At 43.1% G+C, this 12,174-nt stretch overlaps 1 protein-coding gene across 1 annotated transcript; it reads left to right on the top strand.

The window, feature by feature from the left end:
* The first annotated feature begins 9,103 nt into the window (after nt 1-9,103).
* LOC139572271 (single-strand DNA endonuclease ASTE1-like) lies at nt 9,104-11,830 on the top strand. Its single transcript, XM_071394919.1, has 4 exons — nt 9,104-10,464; nt 10,560-10,773; nt 10,862-11,033; nt 11,155-11,830. The coding sequence occupies exons 1-4, from the start codon at nt 9,163-9,165 to the stop codon at nt 11,561-11,563; spliced, it is 2,097 nt and encodes a 698-aa protein (XP_071251020.1). The 5' UTR covers nt 9,104-9,162; the 3' UTR covers nt 11,564-11,830.
* The last annotated feature ends 344 nt before the right edge of the window (nt 11,831-12,174 follow it).

Here is a 12,174-nt window from a genome sequence, read left to right as displayed (position 1 = left end):
ATTTATGGAGAGATACATTTTTAAAATTAGAAGCTTGAACTGTTTGGGCATAGACCTGGAAAGTATGACGGAACTTTGCAAGCTATCTCTCCAGTAGATTGCAACTCCTCCCCATTTGGCAGTTCTATCTTGACGGAAAATGTTGTAGTTGGGTATGGAAATCTCAGAATTTTTGGTGGCCTTCCTAAGCCAGGATTCAGACACGACAAGGACATCAGGGTAAAACAAACTTAGGGAGAAGGCTTCTGATGTTAACATGCATGAAACCAAGGCTTTTTCAATTACAGAAGTCAACAAATGAGAGTGCCTGGGGACACGCAGGGCCTGGGTCAGCCTCCACATCACCCGAGGAACAGAGAAGGAGTAGGATGAGGGTACGGCTAAAGGCTAGAAAAACTGGTCGTCTAGTGCGTTGGGGACAGAGAATAAAGGGAGCAGATTTCTGGCCGTGGTAGAATAGATTCAGGGCATAATGTGCAGACAGGGGTATGGTGGGGTGCGGGTACAGTGGAGGTAAGCCAAGGCACGAAGTGATGATAAGAGAGGTTGCATCTCTGGACATGCTGGTTATACTGGGTGAGGACACTGCATGTGTGGGAGGTTGGACAAAGGAGGTATCTAAGGCATATACAGTGGGACTAGGGGCTCCGCAGTAAACTAAAACAATGATAATTATCCTAAACAACAGTATACACAGGCATATTGACATTGAGAGTCATAAAGCAAGGCATAAAGCAATCACAGGTGTTGAGTCAACAACAACAGGTAAAATGGCGATGACTGGGCAGAGAGGGTTGGTTAACTACACACAGGGCCTGAGTTCGGGGCTAGGGCCGACAGATAAACAAAGGTAAACAAAGTGGAGTACCGTGATAAATGAACAGTCCAGCAGGCATCAGCTATGTAGCCAAGTGATCATAGGATCCCGTGAACAGCAATAGATGAAACAGGGAAGCCGCTAGGTAGTCGTTACTACGCTAGCACGCGGGAGACATGGCGTTTAAAGTTAGCAGTCCGGGGTAAGTAGAAGCGTCTGCTCCGTCGTCCGGCAAAGGCCGGTTGAAGGCACAGCTGATGGAATTACGTCTACGGACCAGTCGTGGTGGTACGGCGGGGCGCCGAAGGGACCGGGCCAGATGGCGAAAGAGGTATTGTAGTTGTGGTAATTTCGTTTGCTAGCCAGGAGATGCGCAGGGCTAGCTTCGGGGCTGGGTCACTCAGTGGCAGCTAGCTAGCTGTGATGATCAATGGTCCAGGGTTTACGGCAGTAATCTGGCTTTGTAGAGGAGAAAAACAGTCCGAGGCTGGCAGGTATTATCCAGGCTAAAAAAACGGCTGGTCCCTGAGCAGAGGTAAAGGCCGTTAGCAGTGGCTAACAATGACTAAATAGCTAGTAACTTAGCTAATTAGCTGGCTACCTTCTGATGAAAGTTTTGGCTATAAGGTCAAAAAAAATTGCGGATCCGTGTCACATTGAGTGAGGCGGGTTACCGGAAGGTATATTTAATTTAAAGATGGAAAAAGAGATTGAAAAATAAATTGGAATATATACAAAAAAGACCAAAAATACAAAAAGTAAACGAGAGGATAACAAACCACGTCTGCACTGCTACTCCATCTTGGATTAATCTGAGATTAAACGTAGTCTTTCTGCATTGTGAAGAGGGAAAACCCAGATATTCATTACTGTATATATATATGTGATAACCTTTGTATGCTTGCAATGCGTAATGATGGAAAAGTACTGGGTAATGGAGATGTACTGCTTCAGTTCTCAGGCTGAGAACTGCTTGCACCTGCAGATAGTCACGCAGCCTCAAGGCCAAGATAGTAGGGCGAGAAACCACAGTCTAGACATGTTTTTCTCATTTTAGATGCTTTTTATCTAATCCAATGCAACAATGATAATTAGGGCTAGGCCCCTTTTTTCTCAATTTCCGCCTGAATGACGTGCCCAAAGTAAACTGCCTGTAGCTCAGGCCCTGAAGCCAGGATATGCATATAATTGGTACCATTGGAAAGGAAACACTCTGAAGTTAATGTAGGAGATAATGTAGGAGATCGGTTAATGTAGGAGAATATAACACAACAGATATGGTAGGAGAAAATCCAAAGAAGAACCAACCAGATTTTTTTGAGAGAGAGAACATCCTCTTAGAAATGCAAGAGAAAGGTCATATTGTAAAATATGGATGCAATTCCTATGGCTTCCACAGCAGTCTATGTTCAAGGTTTCAGGCTTGTAACTTCAAAAATGAATAAGAAATAACAGTTTTTGTAAGAGGACACAGTCTTGGAAATCCGTGTTTCTGCGCGTCATGACGAAGTTGCGCACCTGCTAAAATTGGTATCCTATTGAACATACTTCTTTCCCAAAATAAATATTATAGTTTGATTACATTTTAGGAGTAAATAAAAATCTGAGGAGTAAATAAAAATTTATTTTGACTTGTTGAAACAAAGTTCAGGGGTAGCTTTTCGGATTCCTTTCTCTGCAAGTTGAACGAGTGGATTACTCAAATTGATGGCGCCAACTAAACAGACTTTTTGGGATATAAAAAAGCTGGGACCCTTTGGATGACAAATCAGAGGAAGATTTTCAAAAAGTAAGTGAATATTTAATCTTTATATGTGAATATATGAAACCTGTGCCGATGGAAAAATATTTAGATGTGGGACGCCGTCCTCAAACAATCGCATGGCATGTTTTCACTGTAATAGCTACTGTAAATCGGACAGTGCAGTTAGATTAACAAGAATTTATTTGAATTTATTTGAATTGCACGCCCTCCAGTTTCACCGGAAGTTGTCCCGCTAGCGGGACACCTATCCTTTTAAGGTATGATTGACGATTGGTTGTCCACACCAACTAAGTATAAAGAGTGATGTCTCCTGTTTCGCCACACAGATCTTTACTATAGACTACTGAGGTATTCTGTATGTGAATCTCTTTCTGCAATTGCATTTTATTACTAAATAGTTTTATACCAAGGTTCCTGTGTCTGTGTCATCTATCTGGAAGATGGATTATTGAAAGAAACTTACATCACCCCATGCAAAGGACCACCCAACAATGTTAAGACTACACAAGTGTCGTGTCTTTGGCCATGCCAGATTAATTGCTATGACATGCTATTCTATAAAATAATTTCTCCGTAATTAATATTACCTGATTGAACTAATCATGTAAATATAATTAACTAGAGAGGGACACCACGAAATAATATTTATAGAGCTGTTATCTTCCGAATAAACTCTTAAAGATTTAGTAATATTTTACATCCATAACAGTCACATTAATCGTCATTTTATTCAGTCTCATCTGAAAGTGGTAAATCCTTGGTTATCTGCAAGAATCCTGGCTAACAAGTTGAATCAGCAATACAAAATTGGGTTTAATTATTTATTTACTAAATACCTAACTAATTACACAGAATCACACATACACAATTAAATCATAACTTGATCACAAATTGCCGTCATAAAGAAAAACGTCCCTAGCGGGCGGAATAGATATGACAGCTTGTTACACAATGAGAAGGGGCTGAGTTTTAGTGAAAGGGCGGGAGACTGGGACAGGGCCGAAGCTGTGCTATCGTAAATACAGTATCTTATGCATTCTAAATTACCGCCCATTTAGAAAATGAAAATGCAATAAATATTTACTCTGAGCTGCGCTTCAGTAGGTTGGTGGTAGATGGAAGACCGTCTCGCCAACCCGAGTCCTCTGTCCTTTGAAGAATGTCTCTGGTGGTCACTGGATACGTTGGAGTAACGTCGTGTGTAGTAGACGGGATACTCTGATTGTCCTTCCTAACCTGCGTTTGTAGCAACTGTTGCCAACTCAACGGCTAGGAGGTATCACTTCTGTAGTGAATACGAGTTCAAAGTTCATACCATTTACAACCAAAGTCCATGCTGATGTTGGCTTAGTTCTGTAGTTATTATCTGAACCATTCTGACATCGGATCGTCATCCTAAATGTACCCGGAACAGGAAGTTATATTTTTGTCAATGGCTTTTATAGTGGAGGGAGAGGGGTGTGTCTGAAAAGTTTATAACCCATGTCTCTTCACAGGGGCGGGCCCCTGGTTGAGCAGAAGCCAAACTTATGAAAACCCAAATCTCTCATTTGGAAGCTAAAATTACATTTAATCTCTTCACAAATAATTTCATATTCAAACATTTGAATTAAACAACAATTCCATGTGAATCCGATACCTCTGACGTTTAGACTTTCCACAGTAGAGTTTGTCATTCTATCATTGATGAGAATGTGTCAGAGGGCAACCGAACTGACATAATATACCTTAAGTACCACCGCATATGTTCATTTGGTCGGATTACCAGAATATAGTTCATTTCCCCCCACTTCTGATGTTCCCAGAATCTCTATGTTAACCAAGGGGTTTTCTTATGTCACATCAGTTATAGTAGGGAGAGGGAAAAAGGGGGAAAGAGGTATTTATGACTGTCATAAACCTACCCCCAGGCCAACGTCATGACACAAGGGTACTACACAAGGGTTAAGACATGGGCTCGAATCTAGGATGTGCCTTTAGATTTAAAGAAAATTAACTACTAAGGAAGATTTTTTTCACTTCTCTCATTGATTTCTAAAACCCCAAACCCCAACCTAGTTTACTAAATTCACTCTGGCTATCTACTCTGATTCCAGAGAAAGCTTGTCTGAATGTGCCAGAGCGCAGAATAACTGAGGAATTTACGAACGTGCAACACCCGTTGAATATGACCAGTGTCAGTCAACGTCGGCAAAAAAGGTCATTCAATTGTTGCCAGCAACACAGTTACAGTGGTTCCCAAACTTTTTATAGTCCCGTACCCCTTCAAACATTCAACCTCCAGCTGCGTACCCCCTCTAGCACCAGGGTCAGTGCATTCTCAAATGTTGTTTTTTGCCATCATTGTAAGCCTGCCACACACGCACTATACGATACGTTTATTAAACATAAGAACAAGTGCGAGTTTGTCACAGCCCGGCTCGTGGGAAGTGACAAAGAGCTCTAATAGGACCAGGGCACAAATAATAACACTAATCAATAATTTTGCTCTTTACTTATAAAGAAAGCCATCTTACTCACTACAGGTTAATGAGAAGGGTGTGCTTGAAAAGATGCACATAACTCTGCAATGTTGGGTTGTATTGGAGAGAGTCTCAGTCTTTTTCCATACACAGTCTGTGCCTGTATTTAGTTTTCATGCTAGTGAGGGCCGAGAATCCACTCTCACATAGGTACGTGGTTGCAAAGGGCATTAGTGTCTTAACAGCGCGATTTGCCAAGGCAGGATTTTCTGAGCGCAGTGGCTTCTGATTAAATACAATTTTCACAGAACCGCTTGTTGCAATTTCGATGAGGCTCTCTTGTTCATATATCGGTAAGTGGACTGTAGGCAGGGCATGAAAGGGATACCAAATCCAGTTGTTTGTCATCCGTTTCAGGAAAGTACCTGCGTAATTGCACACCCAACTCACTCAGGTGCTTCGCTATATCACATTTGATATCGTCCGTAAGCTTGAGTTCATTTACACACAAAAAAAACATACAATGATGGAAAGACCTGTGTGTTGTCCTTGTTAATGCAAACAGAGAAGAGCTCTTCTTAATCATAGCCTCAATTTTGTCCCACACATTGAATATAGTTGCGGAGAGTCCCTGTAATCCTAGATTCAGATCATTCAGGCGAGAAGAAAAAACATCACCCAGATAGGCCAGTCGTGTGAGAAACTCGTCATCATGCAAGCGGTCAGACAAGTGAAAATTGTGGTCAGTAAAGAAAACTTTAAGCTCATCTCTCAATTGTGTCAAAAAAACGTGTCAATAATTTGCCCCTTGATAACCAGCGCACTTCTGTATGTTGTAAAAGCGTTACATGGTCGCTGGCCATATCATTGCATAGCACAGAAAATACATGAGAGTTCAGGGGCCTTGCTTTAACAAAGTTAACCATTTTCACTGTAGTGTCCAAAACGTCTTTCAAGCTGTCAGGCATTCCCTTGACAGCAAGAGCCTCTCGGTGGATGCTGCAGTGTACCCAAGTGGCATCGAGAGAAACTGCTTGCACATGCATTACCATTCAACTATGTCTCCCTGTCATGGTTTTTGCGCCATCAGTACAGATACCAACACATCTTGACCACCAAAGTCCATTTGGTCACAAAGCTGTCCAGTACTTTAAAAATATCCTCTCCTGTTGTCCTGGTTTCCTGAAGCGGATGTCTTCCTTAATTGAAACGGACATATAACCAAGATCTGTGCCAGGCCCGCCACGTCTGTTGACTCATCCAGCCGTAATGCATAGATTTCACTGGATTGTATGCGAAGCAGTAATTGTTTCAAAACATCTCTTGTCATGTCACTGATGCATCGTGAAACAGTGTTGTTTGATGAAGGCATTGTCTGTATAGTTTTGGGGGCCTTTCCCCCCCAGTATTGTCCCAGCCATATCTGCGGCAGCAGGAAGAATGAAGTCCTCCACAATAGTATGGGGCTTGCCTGTCCTAGCCACTCGGTAGCTCACCATATAAGACGCTTCTAGCCCCTTCTCAATGGTATCTGTTGCTTTTATACATGTCTTACTACTCGAAAGTCGTCTTAATTCTTGATCAAAAAACTCCCGTGGCTTATGTCTGCACAAGAGTGAAGGTTTCATAGAGTTGTGAGATAGTACTTTTGCACATATAAAAACACTGTGGCTGAGGAAAGGCACTACTCCCAATATACACTACCGTTCAAAAGTTTGGGGTCACTTAGAAGTGTCCTTGTTTTCCATGAAAACAAACATGAAATGAGTTGCAAAATGAATAGGAAATATAGTCAAGATGTTGATAAGGTTATAAATAATGATTTTTAATTGAAATAATAATTGTGTCCTTCAAACTTTGCTTTCGTCAAAGAATCCTCCATTTGCAGCAATTAAAGCCTTGCAGACCTTTGGCATTCTAGTTGTCAATTTGTAGAGGTAATCTGACGAGATTTCACCACATGCTTCCTGAAGCACCTCCCACAAGTTTGATTGGCTTGATGGGCACTTCTTACGTACCATACGGTCAAGCTGTTCCCACAACAGCTCAATAGGGTTGAGATCCAGTGACTGTGCTGGCCACTCCATTATAGACAGAATACCAGCTGACTGCTTTTTCCCTAAATAGATCTTGCATAGTTTGGAGCTGTGCTTTGGGTCATTGTCCTGTTGTATGAGGAATTTGGCTTTAATTAAGCGCTGTCCACAGGGTATGGCATGGCGTTGCAAAATGGAGTGATAGCCTTCCTTCTTCAAGATCCCTTTTACCCTGTACGAATCTCCCACTTTACCACTACCAAAGCACCCCCAGACCATCACATTGCCTCCACCACGCTTGACAGACAAGCACTCCTCCAGCATCTTTCCATTTTTTCTGCGTCTCACGAATGTTCTTCTTTGTGATCCGAACACCTCAAACTTAGATTTGTCTGTCCATAACACTTTTTTCCAATCTTCCTCTGTCCAGTGTCTGTTCTTTTGCCCATCTTTTCTTTCTATTGGCCAGTCTGAGATATGGCTTTTTTTGTTGCACCTCTGCCTAGAAGGCCAGCATCCCGGAGTCGCCTCTTCACTGTTGACGTTGAGACTGGTGTTTTGCGGGTACTATTTAATGAAGCTGCCAGTTGAGGACTTGTGTTGCGTCTGTTTCTCAAACTAGACACTCTAATGTACTTGTCCTCTTGCTCAGTTGTGCACCGGGGCCTCCCACTCCTCTTTCTAGTCTGGTTAGAGACAGTTTGCACTGTTCTGTGAAAGGAGTAGTACACAGCGTTGTACGAGATCTTCAGTTTCTTGGCAATTTCTCACATGGAATAGCCTTTATTTCTCAGAACAAGAATAGACTGAGTTTCAGAAAAAGGTTATCTGTTTCTGGACATTTTGAGCCTGTAATCGAACACACAAATGAAGATGCTCCAGATACTCAACCAGCCTAAGGCAAGTTTTATTGCTTCTTTAATCCGAACAACAGTTTTCTGCTGTGCTAACATAATTGCAAAGGGGTTTTCTAATGATCAATTAGCCTTTTAAAATTATAAACTTGGATTAGCTAACACAACGTTTTTACTGGGAAGGAACACCTTTATGTTCAAGACCGCTCTAACCTTCAAACTCTGGCATCATTACATTATCACCACAAGATGGCAGTGTTGTTCCGCTTCTCAAGAGAGCTCAAGCAGAACATTCAATGAACTCCTTTCTCCAGCAATAACATTCATTAAATACATTCATTTGAAAATAATAAGGTTAGGCTATAAGGTTAGGCTATAATAAATTTTCTATAAAAATCAAACATCAAAATGACCAGTGCAATCATGTACAGGCTACACTTTATTTTCTTATAAATGAGACAAAATATTGAAATAGTCATAAGAAAATTCTCAGCCTTAACCTTTGAACTTAGAAACTGCCTCACAACCTTTCTCCCAGAAATTGAGTTATAACACAATAACAGAAAAGTTAGAAATGTAGACTTTTTGTGCACTCAGCCGCAGATGGGGACTGTCCTGTGTTGTTAACAGGTTTGTCCAAAGGCCTCTTTCACACCCAGATCACATCTCATTCCTGCCCTGCCAGCGCCCCCTTACAACAACTCTGGCCTTTTCCTGGCTCTCTGGATCGACCAGATCCGCGCAAACCCAGCACACCCGAATCAATTCTCAGAAGACAGTCAGGCCCTGGCTGTAAATCTGCATTTTCACATTAGGATTTTTTTGTGGGGGCAGGAGAATTGACAAGGAGTCAACTTGATTTAACTCTGATCGCTGATATTACTAGAATTTTTACATGGCAAACAATGAAAAATATTTTTCATGCCATAAGAGGTTCAAATTAAGCACTGATTCAAATGCATAAAATAAGCGCTGAACATAATTTGACCATAGTTGCAAAAAACATCTAAACCCATTCTTACCTGTATGACTGTCATATAAAGTCCCATGAACTAGTCTATGTCTACTGTGACCAGACACAATATGGGAGTGACAGATGTGAGGTAGGGAAAGTGAAACTTAAGGAAATGGAAACATCTATTGAAATGATGCTAGCCTCACTCAGCCAGTCCCATGACTTCTGAAACTCTTCACTAAGAAAGACATCACATCCCAGACAGAGCACACCATGGGCGTCCAGGGATTGACCAGCTTCATGGAGGAGAATGGAAACATTTTAAAAGATGTTCACCTCAGAAACAGCAAGCTGATCATAGATGGTAGTAATCTGTTCAATTTGCTTTATTTTAACTCACGTTTGGATCAGAGTCATGGAGGGGATTATGATGCTTTTGAGGACCAGGTCTGCAAGTTCTTTAAGGCTCTGAGAGACTGCGACATTGACCCTTTTGTGATTGTAGATGGGGGCTCCGACTACACCGACAAGAAGTTTGAAACTCTCAAAAAACGAGCTCAATCAAGGATCAAGACTGCCAACGACTTGTCCATGGGGCTTCAGGGGAGCGGTGGTGTACTACCAACCCTCATCAAATATGTCTTCAAACAGATCCTCATCAGCCTGAAGGTGCAGTTCGCAAAGTGCATTTGTGAGGCAGACCAAGAAATAGCTTCCCTGGCTCGAAGTTGGAACTGTCCAGTGCTGTCCAATGACAGTGACTTTTATATCTTTGACATCCAGGCAGGATTTCTGCCCACATCCCATTTTCACTGGCAGAAAGTGTCTGTGCACCGCGGGAGCTCTATAAGACACATCCCCTGCAAGCAGTACACCACAACAAGCTTCTGCAGACACTTCAACATCAACAGAGAGGTTCTCCCAGTCTTTGCCTCCGTGGCAGGAAATGACTACGTCAAGTTGCATAACATGGGTGTTTCCCTCAGGTGGGAAGAATACTCGTCAATTGTTGGAAGGTTTGCCCGCTTCGACGGCTTGCTGAATTGGCTGACCCACTTCCAGGGGCAGGAGGAGGCCTTGGACTCTGTGCTCAGGCTCATCAGTCATAATAACAACAGACAGAAAACGGATGCTGCCCTCCAGGGCCTCTCCCTGGGCATAGAAGAGTACCATCTTCCCCCTAGTTGCCTGGAGCGGTTCTTCAATGATGGAGTGGGACCAGGCCTTGGCCGTCTCCCAGAGCCTCTGAGGGTCCTTCCAGACTGGACCCTGCTGCCGTTGATGAAAGGTAGACTTCCCTCCTGCATGGTAGACGTGCTGCTGCTGGGGAGGGTGATGCACGGTGCCCAGGTGGAAGATTCCCGCTTGCCATGTGGGAACAACACCTCTCGACCAGTACGACAGGTACTCTATGGGCTGCTGCTGAGTGGGAGGAGGGCAGACCACAGCAGTCAGAGACCCCCAGTGGATGACGTGGAGGAGTATTACAGGGAAGGCAAGAGCCTGACCAGCTGCATGGTTGAAGCCGTCCTGCCCAAGGCTGCAGAACAGATGCAGCTAGACACTCTGGATCAGGTATGTACACATGTGTATGCTATATTATACAGTATATTAAAACATACTACTGTTGATTCTCAAATTGATTCACATTCTCTTGCTGTGTTCCTTAGGCTCCAAGGTCAGTACAGCTTGAGGTGTTTTTGGAGACCCTTGGTGTGTCCCAGTCCACTTTGAGCGGTGTCCCGCCTCATCTGCGTCTTCCTGTGGCTGTCACCTGCTACTGGCTGAGGCACGCCCATCCCCCCCCAGAACTGCATGTCCTGCAGGCCCTGCTACTAGGATTGGTGTACGGAGAGCTCTGCAGACAGAGAAAGAGCCAAAGAGGTATGGCCCAGAGCATGAACGAGAAAACACACCATTTAGAATAAATATTGAAGTGTAGCCACTGACTCCTCCCTTTTTTGTGTAACAGGGTTTATGGAGGGGCCAGTGTTGGAGAGGCTGAGAGGGCTGATTCAGAGAGGTAGAAGGAGCCTAGACCTGGGTGTGGCCCACGCCTACAGCCAGTGGCAGTGCTGCCTGAAAGAAAGCCTTGACCTGAACCAACTGCTGTGCTTCCCTCTAGCCGAGCCCCAGTGTGCCTGGTAAGGTGTCCCTTCCTAAATCAACCCTGACCTCTAGACCAGTGTTATTTATTCACATTGTATTTTAGCCCAGCAGAAACAGAGCTAATTCAACCATCTTTGTTTCCCGGGTGGTGTCTAGGCTGTACAAGGGCACTCTGGTGCACCAGCTTGTGACCAAACTGAGAGGGGGGTTAACCCCGGATTCTCTCCTGATTGGAGGCCCTTGCTCTGGGCAGCTGTATAGGGCCATGCTGGGAGCCATACTCAACTCCCATGATGCTGCTGTCATCCCCTTGGTGTCTGGGCAGCAGAGGGCCACACCTCCATCCTTGACACAGCCACTGGACAACCTGACGGCCCATCTACACATTCTGGCTCTGGAATATGATGATGATGATGGTGCTGGAGGTGGGAGCAAGGCCAAGCCAGAGGACGATCTGGGTTGGACTTTGGTCTCAGTGCGGACTCGGCACAAGAGCAAGGACAGATTCAACCGAGCTAGGAATCCAGAATTCTCCCGGAAGCAGGGGCGGATTGGCTGGGAATAGAGAGGGACCATTATATAACTGTTTAGTTATAGAGACGTTCTGCTCAACTCTTTAATCTTTCTATTGTTCCTATGTGTACCTATTATGACTTAATTGACATTTTATTAGCATGAAGTATAATATAAGTTATGATAAGTTTCACTTTGTTTTATTTTGGTCTTTGAAAACAGCTCTATAATAGCTCCATGTATTGTTACTATGACATTACTGCTGCTCTGGAAATATTTTGTCATAATTTTATCAATAAAATGAAAAATAACATTTAAACCAGCTGTTCTTGAGAATGATTGGTTATACACACTAAAGTCTCTATCTGCTATGGCAGTATATTTTATATGGAAATCTTAAACTGAACAAATCTTAGATATTGTAGTTTTTACCTTATTCTTAGCAAAATTGCGTTACGTAAGTGACGCTGAAAATGTATGACACTCAAATCAGTTAGCAGATACTTTAAATAATTACAAAAAATGTAGGTAAAACTTTAATTTAAGGGTCCATAATAAACCATTGATAAGGCATTTACAAACAGTTTGTGTGGTGTTCAGCAGTGCAGCTCTCTAGGCCCTCTACTCTTTCCAATGACCTTTTTACTTCTTATGGATCAGTGG

Source organism: Salvelinus alpinus, chromosome 4 (genome assembly GCF_045679555.1).
Source record: "Salvelinus alpinus chromosome 4, SLU_Salpinus.1, whole genome shotgun sequence".
Taxonomy (NCBI): Eukaryota; Metazoa; Chordata; class Actinopteri; order Salmoniformes; family Salmonidae; genus Salvelinus; species Salvelinus alpinus.
This window is presented reverse-complemented; position numbering and strand designations above follow the sequence as displayed.

Excerpts from the sequence above, each read along its gene's own strand:
- LOC139572271 (XM_071394919.1), top strand. The coding sequence starts at position 9,163 with ATGGGCGTCCAGGGATTGACCAGCTTCATGGAGGAGAATGGAAACATT. Across the intron at positions 10,465-10,559 it reads AGCTAGACACTCTGGATCAG|GCTCCAAGGTCAGTACAGCT; the intron begins GTATGTACACAT and ends TGTGTTCCTTAG. Across the intron at positions 10,774-10,861 it reads ACAGAGAAAGAGCCAAAGAG|GGTTTATGGAGGGGCCAGTG; the intron begins GTATGGCCCAGA and ends TTTGTGTAACAG.